Consider the following 16334-nt stretch of genomic DNA (forward strand, 5'->3'; position numbering starts at 1 on the left):
CTCCCAAAGTGCTGGGATTACAGGCTTGAGCCACCGCGCCCGGCCGCTTTCTATTTTTTTTTTTTTTTAAATCTCAGCCAGCTTTTAAACTTGAAGAAGTTTGGTAACCTCTTTGATAATTTTTCTTATCTATAACAGGGCTAGACTACAGTTTTTTAGTTTCATGAATGACTACTTTTAATCTCATTCCCATTTAACAATACCTTCCTCCATTCTGTCCCCAATGTTCAACTAATCTACTCCTCCTCCTTCAGCTACTCTTGTTTGGTTTGTTTCTTTCTTGGTTTCCTCCTGGATATTGTAGCAACTTTATTTTTTATTTTTTAACAACATGTTAAAGTTGAAGTAGGGTTCAATTGATAAATTCAGTTTCCCAGTGGTCATTTTTTAGTTACCTCCTTTATTATATGCTATTTTTCTCTATTTTCTACCACTTTTCTTCCCATACCCCATGTCTTTTATATATATATGAAACTGAAATATTGAACTGGATATATAGACTATTTATATTTTGAGATATTTATGTTTACTTTGAAAATAATCATGTGAACTACCCACACTAACTTCCCCGCATGCACCGTAAGCCATACACATGCTATATACATGCATATATATTTGATATTAGATTTTTTTTAGCTTTACTATCAACTGTGATTTTTTAAAAACAATTTCAAATAGGTAAATTCAGGAAGATCCCCAAAGAAAGGAAAATAAATAGACAAAAGTCAATAACTCTGATCTAGATTCTAAAGGATATTTTTTTTTTTGTGAGGATCTTCTTTAGTTATCCTTAACTTGTCAGTGGAATATACTTTGATCTATAAATTATTAGGCCTTTTTGGTGGATTACTTTGCTCTTTCAGGATCCTTGACATTAAGAATATACATGTAAACAGTATACCCCTATAGTTTAAGTCATTTGTTTTTATATACATATACATACTGAATGCAAAAATATCATACTTGAGCAATTACCATGTTTTCTTACCAATACTAAATATATGTAATATACTCAGCAAAATAAGTTCAGTATAATTCCTTAGTAGTGAAACAACTGATCTCCAACAGCTTATCTGGTCTGTCCAAGACAATGACAATGAAAAGATTGATTAATTTTATCTGTTAGGAAACCGGTGCAAACTAGGTCCATTATATCAAGAAACCACAAACCTACCCTCTTTCAGAAAGATGGAATCTGAATTGTTTTGTCAAACTTGGTTACTTCTATAAAGGATTATATATGATAAGTCATTCTCAAGGGAAAAATCAACAGATTTCAAGAAATGATTACACAGATGTCCTCCCCTCCCCAGGTGATTTTATAGTTATATCTCATGGCCTTTAGCATATACCCCAATCCCCAATTTCTATTCATTATTCACTTATTCATGCATTTATAGATTTATTTATCAAACATTATTGAGCTCCTAATATCTGCCTGGCATTGTACACTGTGCATTGTGCAGACATTGAGTTCAATGACTATGTGGCATCTGACACATCACCATCCATTTCAGAGACTCCACTGAAATGAGATCATTCCCAATTCTTCCTAGACTATTGTGTATTACACAGAGTTGCCATAACATCCACAATCTGGAACCACTTTATTTTGTGTGGATGTCTGGAAATAAGCCTCCCAATACGCCCCAATTCTTTATAGTAGGTTTCCTAAGATGATCCTCATGCAATGGGATGGTTGAGGCCACTGCTTCTCTCAACCCTTCTGTTACTCATGCTATTCAGGTACAATACACTATTGTTTTTCCTAAAAGACTGTTGAATATGGATTAAGTGCTGTTACCACTATTATAAAAAATAAATAAAAACCATATAAGCTGAAATTGTTCACTCTTGTATTAAAAGTAATATGCACTACAGTATATTTCTGAGAAAGCAAAATGCTTGGCTAATTCTGGAACTTGATACTTAGGGGTAAGATCTGAACTGTTAAATAAGATGCTAATGGGGCTCTTTGTCTGTTAGTTGGGTATGCAGCACACTGTGATGTCATCCACCAGGAGCTCTTTGCTCCTTGCCACATCTATATTAGCCCTGGCCTGTACTATCAGCTTTGCCGCCATGATGCATGCAAGTGTGGAAGCTCCTGCCTGTGCAATGCTCTTGCCCACTACGCCTACCTCTGCGGCCAGCATGGTATTCCCATTGATTTCAGAGCTCAGATTTCTTTCTGTGGTGAGTACAGCACAGATAAAGACTATCAGATAATACCTTAGAGACCTCTATGTTTGTAATGACTGCTTTTATTTTTTAAATGAAAGGTCGATATTGCATGTAAGTTATTTGAAATATTCTCATAATGTACAAACATGAAAAGCAAATGAAATACTTAATTTCTTAAGATCAGAGATATGTTGGATAAGACCAATAACTTTTGACTAGTTTTGTATTAAACGAAAGTATTGTAACTATGCTTTGAAATATGCAACAAATAATTTAAAACATTTGAAAAATCCTTATCATGGAAATATCATATCTAAATATTGGAAAGTATGGAAAAGATTATGTAATACCGTGACGCAGTTGACTTGTACTTAAATAGATGTTATGCAACAGGCAATTATTATCAAATTGTTGGGGCTCTAATTTTCACACTATGTTGTCTACCATTTTCATTCATGGTAGATTGTTTTCTTGTGTGTTTTATAATTTTTTTAATCAGCTAATTGTTACCAGCACCCCTCCACCCCCATTAGAATCTTTTGTGACTTAGGTTTTAGGGGTACCACTCTCTCCTCCTCATTCCCTCAGTGGGTTTTTCCAGTTATTCCAGGGGTATCATTGGCTGGTGTTGATGTTAATTGCTCAATTTTGGCTTTCTAAGACAAAAATAATGTAAATATAAAAGTAATGTAAATTCATATACCAAATTTGTTTAGGATATCAGTCTAGGATTTTGATTTCTTAGAGATAACTTTTTAATCGCAGACCCAGCGGTTAAGAGAAGCTTTTCTATCATCTTTCTATACTATGAGCCAATTTCTTCTAGTCTGGGGGTTGACAAATTACAACCATTGGGTCTCCTGCATTTTTGTGAATAAAAGTTATTGAAATATAGTCATGCCCATTCGTTTGTGTGTTGTCTGTGGCTGCTTCTATACTACAAGGGCAGAGGTGAGTAGCTATGACAGAGACTATATGATCTGCAAAGCTGAAAATATTTTCCATTTGGCCCTTTGCAGAAAAAGGTTTCCAACCCCTGCTTTAGTCCTTCATTTTCGCTGAGGATGATGCTCTTTGAGCATCCAAGTTAAGGGTCTCCCAATTCCTTGCCTTGTAATGGGCCAGCTTTCATTTTCTATCACAGACCTCTAAGCAGGCATAGAATGTTTCTGTGTGCCATGGGAATCTTTCTCAAGCGATACTCCTTTGTCCTTAGCTGTGGTGTGCCAGAAGGGCATGCTGTACCATCACTGCTCCTCGTTCTGCCTCCGTTCCTGCATGTCTCTCTCTTCCCTGGAGCAGTGCAATGATGACTGTGCTGAAGGCTGTAATTGTCCGGAAGGCAAATTCTATGAAGACACTCTTAACTTTTGTGTACCCATGTAAGTCATAGAAACAGGTTGGCAGCATCCTGTTTTGATCCCTTTTTCTTCTTATGGGCTAAATGAGCTTTCATGGAAGTTTTTGAAAAATTATTTCTTATCATCTTTACTTAAAACAAAACAAAACAAACAAAAAAACCCCTGCACATGTTCATCAATAGCTACAAAAAGAGCTAAGGATTCTCTGATGGTTGATCTTGAAGTGTACTCCTGCTTGTTTTTACCATAGTCAAATCAATAACAAGGTTTGTGTTTCGCTGTCACATGGCAAACTTTAGTAGCAGGACTTTAATATCTCAACACTCACAGATTTCTCAATTTACACATGAAGTAAAGCCTTTTGTCTTAGACATAGTGTTAAATGATATATCAGTTATGTTTCTCTGAATTGCATTCAGTGATTTTTCTTGTGTCTAAAACAACACAGTTTGTGAGTTGTATTTTAGAAAACAAAATCTGGAGCCACACAAACTTCACGTGTAAGCGTCTTCCGCCATTTGTGTGATAGGATTGCATGCAGTCTTGTAGAATAACACAGACCTTAGAGTGTACCTTACAGTGACCAATGGAGAGCAGAGGGTCGGCTTGAATTTTAGTGGTTTTCAAAAAAAATTATATCCTATTTAATTTACTTTTTTTTCCTTATAGATTCCACTGCCGGTGTCATTATAGAGGCAGTGTTTATCAACCTGGAGAGCTTATCCCCACACCCTCGGGCTTATGGTAGGTTTCGATGATGGGGATTGTGTTTGACAAATGATGTATGTGCTAAAACACAATTTCTTAACCCAAACTGTAAGTTGAAATAAGACTTCTATAATTAAAAAATAAAGGTAACAATGTAATCTTTAACTATGTTATGATCATATGATTGTATATATATATGTACAAACACAGATATACATAATACATGCATATCGGACATTTCAAAGTGAAATAACCAAGTTTTGTACTCATAACTGCAGAAAGGAGTTATGAATTTAAGTATTTCAGAGTGAAATGAAAGTCCTTTGATCATTTTTGGTTATTAGATAGAAGTTAGGGGTGAAGTACGTGTTTAAATACTACAGTATTACTGAAATGGCTCAAAAAAAGCAATTTTGAAATAGATTTGAAAAATGTCCTTCACAGTAGTAAGTGTGCTTCCTCCCCAGGCCCATCAATACTAGAAAGATAACACTTAATCATAGGATAACACTCATTCTGGTTATAACTTTTCTGTTGAAAATCTAGGCGTGTCCATGCAGCAGTCCATACTTACATATAATTCCTAACCTCCCCTTTTTAGTTGCCCCATTGGTGCCTACAGATAATAATAGACAGTAGATAATAACAATAATAATAATATCTAACAATTACTGTGTACCTTCTTTTGTGCTGGCACCATTCTAAATGTTTAATATTTATTATTAAAATACTCATCACCATAACCCTAAGAGATAGGCAATGTTGCTTTATCCTGATTTACAGGTGAGGAGAATGGGATACAGGTGGCTAAGGACCCTGACACTAAAGCTGGGAGTTAGTCCCAGGCAACCTGGCTCTGCGGTGCTTGTCTCCTGCCTGATTGCTCTGCAGCTGATTTTTGTATTCACAACAGAATATTTATTATGTTCAGTTTACCTTTATCTTTATCTCCACCTCTTTTCCTCTCCACATCAAGACACAATGGCAACTAGCTTTTGGATCTTTCTGTGGTAGGCAGTACTGCTAGTCACAGTTTTCCAAGGCAGAGCTCCGGGAATCATTTTTGACTCTTTCCTCCTGCTCAAAACACCTAATCAGTAAATACCCAGCAACTTTAGATTTTACTTAAGTTTACTTTCTACGCATAGTCAAAAGCCATTTCTTCCTTTCCATCATCACTGCTTTAGCAATCAGTGTGTCTCACTCTCTCTTCCCTGGACTTTCCTCTCTGGTGTTCTTGCCTCTAGTTTTTCCCCTCTTTCATTCTGCCGAGGTGTCATGTCTTTTTGGATTTAACACAATTAATGTATGTAAACTTAGCAAAAACAAAGCAACCATCTCTCCTCAATGAAAAAAAATCAAAATTCACTTAATATAGTGACTTTGTTAGCCATTCCTTTTTAAAAGCCTTTGTCCCAGAATAAGTATGATATGGAAGACCTGGATGTGTGATCTGAGACCTGTCTGTCTCAGTTCCTCTGTGCCAAAGTGTGAGCAAATTCAATCAGAGGTGACTCACTCAGTGGTGAATCACACCTCTGAATGTCATTCTAGTGTTCAACTATGCATAGCATATTTTTCATGTGATGTGGACTGTATATGTGCGTCAGCTTCTTCATCTGGGCTTAAATATAGAACATATGATCTGGTCCAAAGCTGAAAGAAAAACTGTATTGGAGTTATTGAGAACTGATGTGTTATTTCCTATCATGTTATCTTCTTCAGGGATTTTCAAGGTTAATTTTTCCTATATGCGGCTCTTGGCTTCTACCCTGACTTTAGAATGTAAATTGCAAGGAAGCTATGACTCCACCCTATCTTCAATGCTGCTGCTAAAATGATTCAAAGCAACCATATCACTTTTCTGCTTAAGGTCTTCAATGGCTCACCTCGTGGTAAAATCTTAGCATCTTCTAGGAGCTAACCTCTGCCTCTTTTGACATTCTCACAGCCTGTCCCTTCCTGCATTGCACTTTGCTATGTAGAATGTGGCTTTACTTCTTCATGGTTTATGTGTTTCCACTGAGCGTTATAGCCTTCCTACCTTAGGTGTGCCATAACATCCATCCACTCTTCAAAACTGTTCAGACTTTACTTCCTTTGATTCCCTGTTGTTGGTTGACAACAGACTTTAAAAACATTTTTTCTTTGTTTTATTTCTATCTCTTAACATATTTCTATATTGCGTGTGTCACACTGCATACATTATTTATTTGTGTATCTTCCCCTCCTACAAGACAAATTATGTTAAAGACTATGAATTTTGGTGTTCGTATCTCCCATGCCTATCCCAGTGCTCCACACTTACAGGTGTTTGATAAAAAGTGTTGTGTTGAAATAGCGCGCTCCTGAAATCGGACCTAACCCAATAGCTTGTAAAAAATTCTGTGGGAAAGATTGCATTTGTATAATGTACTCAATCAATTCTTGTACATTAGATTGTTGTTGAAATTCAGGAAAAAAACAAAACAAAACAGATTTGGTTCCATAAATTAACTATTTATTTACTTCTAGCCAGTGTTCAAATGGGACCGTGAAATGTGATGAATTAGCAACGCCCTCTGCTGGTAAGATGTTAAAAGACGTTTTCTTGAAGGAGGATGCAGCTCTGATACCACCTCCACTCCTGGCAGAAGTTATCAGTCACCTCTCCTTCCCAATGTGCATGGCTATAGCCTTGGGAATGTTCTTCAACATGGTGTTCCAGTGCTTCCCAACTTTTTCCACATTGAAAATTATAATTTTAGGGCAGTCTGGGTTGAACATATAAGTCAGCTCAGGGGCAGAGCAGATCAACCCAGGGATGCTGCCTAGATGCTGCCTGCCGCAGGACCACCTCAGGCATCCCAAGGACTTTAGGGATATGTATCTAGGCAACTATTGTTACTGATTTGTGGGACAGAAATTGGGAAACTCTATTCTAGACCATCACTTCTCAGATTTTAGTGTGCACATGTGGGGATCTTGTTAAAATGTAGATTCTGATTCATTAGATCAGGGGTGAAACCTGAGATTCTACATTTCTATCAGTGGCCAAAATAACATTAATACTTCTGGTTCCTGGACTGCATTATGAGTAGCAAGGCTCTGGGACTAGTAGCAATAAATTTAACATGGCATGTAAAATGACATTCCCTGTTACCCCTTCAGAATGTCATTTTAAATATCTTTCCTAAGATCTTATATATTAGGACCGTATGTATTATTTATTTTCATCATATAAAGAGCCTCAAATTCTCAGTTACTGTGGGCAAATTCTAGGCACATAATAAAACAACACTTGCTTTCATAGATTTTAATGGGCAGGAAGAGTGTAGGCTGATAAAAGTAATTGTGAGCTATTATTGCTTTGTTATGTACTTGAATGGCCTGGTATATATTATTATTAGAGAGCTTTGAATTACATGCCCTGAATTTACTTTACAAGGGATTCAGACAAGCCTAGGGCTTCTTTACAAGATATGTTTATGGACCACACACATTCAGTAGCTACAGGGCCATCCTGACTCTGCCCCATTTGATTCAGAGTGACTCCGGGTCAATGAAGGGAAGCCCAGGTGGCTAGCCTTCTCACAGAGGAACCCACAGGATTTGATCCCTCTGGCCCCACTTGAGGAAATTTATTTGATCTCTAAGAGCCCAAAAGCTTTCTGGAAGAATATGGAGCCCCTGTCCTGACTGTAATTATGTCTACTTCTGCACTTCTGTGGTAGAGTGATACAAACTGATACAAACAATGACTCGAGGTGAAGCGAGATTTAGAATAATCATGTGTTCATTGTAGCTTTGTAAAAGCTACAATGCTTTTACATTATGCTTAAAAATTGATAACATATGCTGAAAAATTGATAATATATGTATGAATTAATAAAAATATCCTTTTTTTGACTTCAAAAATTGTATTCTAGTTAGTTACTGTCTCATGGAAGGCAGCTAACATTCTCAAACTCAAAATAGGCTTAGAATAAACCTATTTTGTGACTAAAGGGAATCTGGCTAGGGGATATTTTCAAGCTCCTTAAAAATCATGGAGTAAGAGCATCATCTATTAATAATTGGTAAAATATTGTATGGTGAATTTTGTTTTGATGATGAGTGCATGCCAATATGATTATTTGTCTATGGAGCAGATACAAGTTAAGGACATTTTGTCTGTGCTTACATCTGAAGTTCACATCTGCCCAGAGGGAAAAGAGTATTTCAACTGCAGATTTCCTGACCCTGAATTACCAGCTGGTGGTGTTAATTGTGAGACTACATGTGCAAACCTAGCCATGAACTTCACCTGCGCCCCGTCCTCACCTTGTATAAGTGGCTGTGTTTGTGCTCCAGGGTAAGCCTCTTCTTCATAATACAAAACATTCAGGATTGGCCTGAAAGCACAAGATCTCCTGAAAAATTCTTTACAGAAATAGCCAGAATTGTTGTTCTGACTAGTGGTTAACTGGGTTGGTAGCTAGAAGACTATTGTAATTATTTTGCTTGGCTCATGTAATATTGTGAAATATTATTAATGGAATACACTGAATTGAGGAGCAAACTCATTTCTGGATGAAGCTGGAATTTCTCCCCTGATGAAACTGCAATTTTGAGAAAGTGACACAGTTAATCACTCTTCATTCAAAACACTCTTCAAGTGCATTTGTAAACATTCTGTTGTGCAGTTACTGGTGTTGATGTGAAGTTGTAATAGCGATGCCAACTGTTTTATCTTAAAGAAAATAGTGTATTGAGGCTACAAAGGGCAGTGGGTAACAGTAGGAGCTCTGGCTTCAGACACACCACTGCTCAAATCCCAGCTCTGACACTGTTAGTGGAGTGATTTTTCTGCAAGTTCCTTTTAAGCCTCAGTTAGGCATTGTGATATGTGGAGTGTGTGTGTGTGTGTGTGTGTGTGTGTTTAATAAATATGAGCCACTATTTTGTGGCAGCATATCTTACTCTTATCTTCATAAATATTCTTCCATCGCAGCAATGCCTAGTATGCGTGAAAGACAAACACAGAATCTGGTGGCTATTGGCTTCCTCACAGGGACACATATAATCGGGCATCCCTGGCCCTCCCTCTTCTGGTAATGAAATAGAGGCCGTGCAGAGGGAGTGCCATCTAAGGCAAACAGGTCACCCATTCTTCCTCAATGAACATGTTCACACAAAGGGATTCTTGGGATCAGCTCATATAAACCAGGAGCAAAGAAGAGCAAGGTCTTGTGGTTTGTTTCCCAGGAGAGTTGCGTTTGTCTAAATGGCCCCCATCTGGAAGAGTTTGAGGAGCCAAGTAACTTGGGACTGGCATTAAGCTCTTTAGAAAGAAAGGACATAGCAGGTAGAGAAAAGAAGGTCACAAAAGAACAAGTGCCCATGGCTGGGAGAATAAAGACAGGTAGAAATTAGGCCAAAGAGCAGATAAGCAAAGAAGACATTTTAGTAAAAAGGAGAAGGGAAATAAAATCTTTATTATGGTAGAATAATTAAAACCCACAACATTGCTTGATTTATTTGATTTGATTGTGACTCTTAGGAATGCGTGACTAATTAAAGCCATATCCTAATTTTGTTTTATATGCTGTGCTTAAGATATTATCTTTTAAAATGTATTTACTGTCACCTTTGACGTTTAGTTGGACAATGATTTATTTACTGGCTAAATCTCATTATAAAATGTTAAGGAGATTTCCTCCTACCTTCTCTGATTGTATTGAAATAAATGTGGTTAGAATTGACTTAGAGGCCTCTGATAGATTTGGAAATATTTCATTAAGATAGCTTTCTCTTACAACGTTGTTTTTGGTAATGTGATTTGCCATGTCTTCTGTGTGACCTTGTCTGGCTCATTTTGGCACAACAGTCCAGTGTGACTTATTTCATGTGGCTCCTAACAGTGCCAGCAGTTTAGTGACTATAAAAGGACCACATAACCCTAATTGAGAAATCACTATGGATTGAAGAAATGGAAAGTAGTATAGAGGAAAAGTCAGATAGAAATAGCTTCTATGCTGGCCCTCCTTGTAAGCTGAAGCACCTTACAGCAAGTTACTTAACCACTTGAAATCTCACGTTTCTCTTTTTAAAATGGATATAACAATATATTTACTTGTTGGATGACTGAGTATGTGCTGCACACCAGTTATATAGTAAGTGCTCAGGAAATGTTTATTTCCGATCCCACTGCCCAAACCTGCTTAAAGCAGATACAGGCATACCTTTGTTTCATTGTGTTTTGCTTTATTGCACTTCACAGGTGTTACATTTTTTACAAATTGAAGGTTTGTGGCTATCTTGCTTCAAGCAAGTCTGTTGGTGCCATTTTCCAATAGCATGTGCTTACTTGGTGTCTCTGTGTCGCATTTTGGTAATTTTTGCAGTATTTCAGAACTTTTTCATTATTATTATATCTGTTATGGTAATTCGTAAACAGTGAACTTTGATTATCATGTAATCTTTTCAGGGTGCCACAAACGGTGCCCATATAAGATGGAAAAATTAATTGATGAATGTTATGTGTTTTCGATTGCTCCATGTATAGGCCCTTCCACCATCTCTTTCCCTCTTCTCAGGTCTCTCTATTCCCTGAGACACAATACTGAAAGTAGGCTGGTTAATAACTCTGTAATAGTCACCAAAAGTTCAAGGGAAAGGAAGAGTCACACATATGTCACCATAAATCAAAAGCTAGAAATGATTAGATTTAGTGAGGAAGGTATATTGAAAGCTGAGATAGGCTACAAGCTAGTTCTTTTGCAACAGCCAAATTGTGAATGCAAAGGAAAAGTTCGCGAAAGAAATGAAAAGTGCTGCTGCTCCAGTGAACCCACACATGGTAAGAAAGCAAAGCAGCTAGCTGATATGAAGAAAGTTTTAGTAGTCTGGATAGATCGAATCAGCTGCAACGTTCCCTTCTGCAAAGGCTTAATCCAGAACAAGGCTTTAACTTTTTTCAGTTCTCTAATGGTTGAGAGAGATGACAAAGCTGCAGAAGAAAAGTTTGAAGTCAGCAGAGGTTGGCTCATGGAGTTTAAGAAAAGAAACTATCTCCATAACATAGAAGTGCAAGTGCTGATGGAGAAGCTGCAGCAAGTTATCCAGAAGATGTAACTAAGATAATTGAAGAAGGTGACTACACTAAACAATAGATTTCCAATGTAGATGAAACAGATTTATATAGGAGTAAAGGGCCATCTAGGACTTTCATAGCTAGAGAGAAGGCAATGCTTGGCTTCAAAGCTTCCACGGACAGGCTGACTCTCTTGTTAGGGGCTAGGACAGCTGGTGACTTTAAGTTGAAGCCAACGCTCATTTACCATTCAAAAAAATCCTAGGGCCCTTAAGAATTATGCTAAGTCTACCCTACCTATGCTCTTGTAAATGGAAAAACAAAGCCTGGATGGCAGCACGTCTATTTACAGCATGGTTTACTGAATATTTTGAACCCACTGTTGAGACCTGATGCCTAGAAAAAAGATTCCTTTTAAAATATTACTGCTTATTGTCAGCGCACCTGGTACCTGGGAGCTCCAGTGGAGATACAGAATGATATATTAATGTTGTTTCCATGCTTGCTAACACATTTATTCTGCAGCCATTGATTAAGTAGTAATTTCAACTTTAAAGTCTTATTATTTAGGAAATACATTTCACGGGGCTATACCTGCCATAGATAGTGATTTCTCTGATGGATCTGGGAAAAGAAAATTGAAAATATTTTAGAGAGTATTCGCTATTTTAAATACCATTAAGAACATTAGTGATTCATGTGCAGAGGTCAAAATATCAACATGAACAGGAGTTTGAAAAAAGTTTATTCCAACCCTCATGGATGACTTTGAGGGTTTTAAGACGTCAGTGGAGGAAGTAACTACAGATGCGAAGGAAATAGCAAGAGAACTAGAATTAGAAGTGAAGCCTGAAGATATCACTGATTTGCTTCAATCTCATGATAAAACTTGAATGTATGAGGAGTTACTTCTTATAGATGAACAAAAAAAGTGGTTTCTTTCTTTTTATTATTATAAGTCCTAGGGTACATGTGCACAACGTGCAGGTTTGATACATATGTATACATGTGCTATGTTGGTGTGCTGCACCCATTAACTTATCATTTACATTAGGTATATCTCCTAATGCTATCCCTCCCGCCTCCCCCCACCCCATGACAGGCCCTGGTGTGTGATGTTCCCCTTCCTGTGTCCAAGTGTTCTCATTGTTCAATTCCCACCTATGAGTGAGAACATGCAGTGTTTGGTTTTTTGTCCCTGCAATAGTTTGCTGTGAATTATGGTTTCCAGCTTCATCCACGTCCCTACAAAGGACATGAACTCATCCTTTTTTATGGCTGCATAGTATTCCCTGGTGTATATGTGCCACATTTTCTTAATTCAGTCTATCATTGATGGACATTTGGGTTGGTTCCAAGTCTTTGCTATTGTGAATAGTGCTGCAATAAACCTACGTGTGCATGTGTCTTTATAGCAGCATGATTTATAATCCTTTGGGTATGTACCTAGTAATGGGATGGTTGGGTCAAATGGTATTTCTAGTTCTAGATCCTTGAGGAATTGCCACACTGTCTTCCACAATGGTTAAACCAGTTTACAGTCCCACCAACAGTGTAAAAGTGTTCCTATTTCTCCACATCCTCTCCAGCACCTGCTGTTTCCTGACTTTTTAATGATCACCGTTCTAACTGATGTGAGATGTGTCTCATTGTGATTTTGATTTGCATTTCTTTGATGGCCAGTGATGATGAGCATTTTTTCTGTTGTGTCTGTTGGCTGCATAAGAGAAGTGTCTTTTCATATCCTTTGCCCATTTTTGATGGGATTGTTTGTTTTTTTCTTGTAAATTTGTTTGAGTTCTTTGGAGATTCTGGATATTAGCCCTTTGTCAGATGAGTAGATTGCAAAAATTTTCTCCCATTCTGTAGGTTGCCTGTTCACTCTGATGGTAGTTTCTTTTACTGTGCAGAAACTCTTTAGTTTAATTAGATCCCATTTGTCAATTTTGGCTTTTGTTGTCACTGCTTTTGGTGTTTTAGACATGAAGTCCTTGCCCATGCCTGTGTCCTGAATGGTATTGCCTAGGTTTTCTTCTAGGGTTTTTATGGTTTTTAGGTCTGACATGTAAGTCTTTAATCCATCTTTAATTAATTTTTGTATAAGGTGTAAGGAAGAGATCCAGTTTCAGCTTTCTACATATGGCTAGCCAATTTGGCCTGCAGCATTTATTAAATAGGGAATCCTTTCCCCATTTCTTGTTTTTGTCAGGTTTGTCAAAGATGAGATGGTTTTAGATGTGTGGTATTATTTCTGAGGGCTCTGTTCTGTTCCATTGGTCTATATCTCTGTTTTGGTACCAGTACCATGCTGTTCAGGTTACTGTAGCCTTGTAGTATAGTATATATGTATATAAGTCAGGTAGCGTGATGCCTCCAGCTTTGTTCTTTTGGCTTAGGATTGTCTTGGCAATGTGGGTTCTTTTTTGGTTCCGTGTGATCTTTAAAGTAAGTTTTTCCAATTCTGTGAAAAAAGTAATTGGTAGCTTGATGGGGATGGCATTGAATCTATAAATTACCTTGGGCAGTATGGCCATTTTCACGATATTGATTCTTCCTATCCATGAGCATGGAATGTTCTTCCATGTGTTTGTGTCCTCTTTTATTTCACTGAGCAGTGGTTTGTAGTCCTCCTTGAAGAGGTCCTTTACATCCCTTGTAAGTTGGATTCCTAGGTATTTTATTCTCTTTGAAGCAATTGTGAATGGGATTTCACTCATGATTTGGCTTTCTGTTTGTCTGTTATTGGCATATAAGAATGCTTGTGATTTTTGCACATTGATTTTGTATCCTGAGACTTTGCTGAAGTTGCTTATCAGCTTGAGATTTTGGGCTGAGACGATGGGGTTTTCTAAATATACAATCATGTCATCTGCGAACAGGGACAATTTGACTTCCGCTTTTCCTAATTGAATACCCTTTATTTCTTTCTCCTGCCTGATTGTCCTGGCCAGAACTTCCAACACTATGTTGAATAGGAGTGGTAAGAGAGGGCATCCCTGTCTTGTGCCAGTTTTCAAAGGGAATGCTTCCAGTTTTTGCCCATTCAGTATGATATTGGCTGTGGGTTTGTCATAAATAGCTCTTATTATTTTGAGATATGTCCCATCAATACCTAAGTTTTTGAGAATTTTTAGCATGAAGGCTGTTGAATTTTGTCAAAGGCCTTTTCTGCATCTATTGAGATACTCATGTGGTTTTTGTCTTTGGTTCTGTTTATATGTTGGATTATGTTTATTGATTTGCATATGTTGAACTAGCCTTGCATCCCAGGGATGAAGTCCATTTGATCATGGTGGATAAGCTTTTTGATGTGCTGCTGGATTTGGTTTGCCAGTATTTTATTGAGGATTTCTGCATCAATATTCATCAGGGATATTGGTCTAAAATTCTCTTTTTTTGTTGTGTCTCTGCCAGGCTTTGGTATCAGGATGACGTTGGCCTCATAAAATGAGTTAGGGAGGATTCCCTCTTTTTCTACTGATTGGAATAGTTTCAGAAGGAATGGTACCAGCTCCTCCTTGTACCTCTGGTAGAATTCGACTGTGAATCCGTCTGGTCCTGGACTTTTTTTGATTGGTAGGCTATTAATTATTGCCTCAATTATTGCCTGTTATTGGTCTATTCAGGGATTCAACTTCTTCATGGTTTAGTCTTGGGAGGGTGTATGTGTCCAGGAATTTATCCATTTCTTCTAGATTTTCTAGTTTATTTGCGTAGAGGTGTTTATGGCATTCTCTGATGGTAGTTTGTATTTCTGTGGGGTCAGTGGTGATATCCCCTTTATCATTTTTTATTGCATCTATTTGATTCTTCTCTCTTTTCTTCTATATTAGTCTTGCTAGCATCTATCAATTTTGTTGATCTTTTCAAAAAACCAGCTCCTGGATTAACTGATTTTTTGAAGGGTTTTTTGTGTCTCTATCTCCTTCAGTTCTGGTTCTGATCTTAGTTATTTCTTGTCTTCTCCTAAGTTTTGAATATGTTTGCTCTTGCTTCTCTAATTCTTTCAATTGTAACTAACGAGCAAAATAACCAGCTAACATCATAATGACAGGATCAAATTCACACATAACAATATTAACCTTAAATGTAAATGGGCTAAATGCCCAATTAAAAGACACAGACTGGCAAATTGGATAAAGAGTCAAGACCCATCAGTGTGCTGTATTCAGGAGACACATCTCACGTTCAGAGACACACATAGGCTCAAATTAAAGGGATAGAGGAAGAGCTACCATGCAAATGGAAAACAAAAAAAGGCAGGAGTTGCAATCCTTGTCTCTGATAAAACAGACTTTAAACCAACAAATATAAAAATAGAAAAATAAGGCTATTAAATAATGGTAAAGGGATCAATTCAACAAGAAGAGCTAACTATCCTAAATATATATGCACCCAATACAGGAGCATCCAGATTCATAAAACAAGTCCCAAAGAGACTTAGACTCCCACACAATAATAATTAGAGACTTTAACATCCCACTGTCAACATTAGACAGATCAATGAGACAGAAAGTTAAAAAGGATATCTGGGAATATAATTCACCTCTGCACCAAGTGGACCTAATACACATTTACAGAACTCTCCACCCCAAATCAACAGAATACACATTCTTCTCAGCACCACATCGCATTTATTCCAGAACTGACCACATAGTTGGAAGTAAAGCACTCACCAAATGTAAAAGAACAGAAATTATAACAAACTGTCTCTCAGACCACAGTGCAATCAAACTAGAACTCGGGATTAAGAAACTCATTCAAAACTGTTCAATTACATGGAAACTGAACAGCCTGCTCCTGAATGACTACTGGGTACATAACGAAATGAAGGCAGAAATAAAGATGTTCTTTGAAACCAATGAGAACAAAGACACAACATACCAGAATCTCTGGGACACATGTAAAGCAGTGTGTAGAGGGAAATTTATAGCACTAAATGCCCTCAAGAGAAATCAGGAAAGATCTAAAATTGACACCCTAACATCACAATTGAAAAAGTGCTTTCTTGACATGTGATCTATACT

The 16334-nt window shown here is 37.4% G+C and overlaps 1 protein-coding gene across 1 annotated transcript in view; it reads left to right on the top strand.

Moving 5' to 3' along the window:
• Positions 1-16334, top strand: part of OTOGL (otogelin like) — a 166409-nt gene that overhangs the window by 48827 nt on the left and 101248 nt on the right. Inside the window, exons 19-23 of the mRNA XM_021922642.2 lie at positions 1987-2196; positions 3401-3566; positions 4215-4289; positions 6768-6820; positions 8424-8586. Coding sequence (XP_021778334.2) covers positions 1987-2196; positions 3401-3566; positions 4215-4289; positions 6768-6820; positions 8424-8586 — 667 coding nt within the window. The remainder of the gene's footprint in view (positions 1-1986; positions 2197-3400; positions 3567-4214; positions 4290-6767; positions 6821-8423; positions 8587-16334) is intronic.

This window comes from Papio anubis, chromosome 9 (genome assembly GCF_008728515.1).
Source record: "Papio anubis isolate 15944 chromosome 9, Panubis1.0, whole genome shotgun sequence".
Taxonomy (NCBI): Eukaryota; Metazoa; Chordata; class Mammalia; order Primates; family Cercopithecidae; genus Papio; species Papio anubis.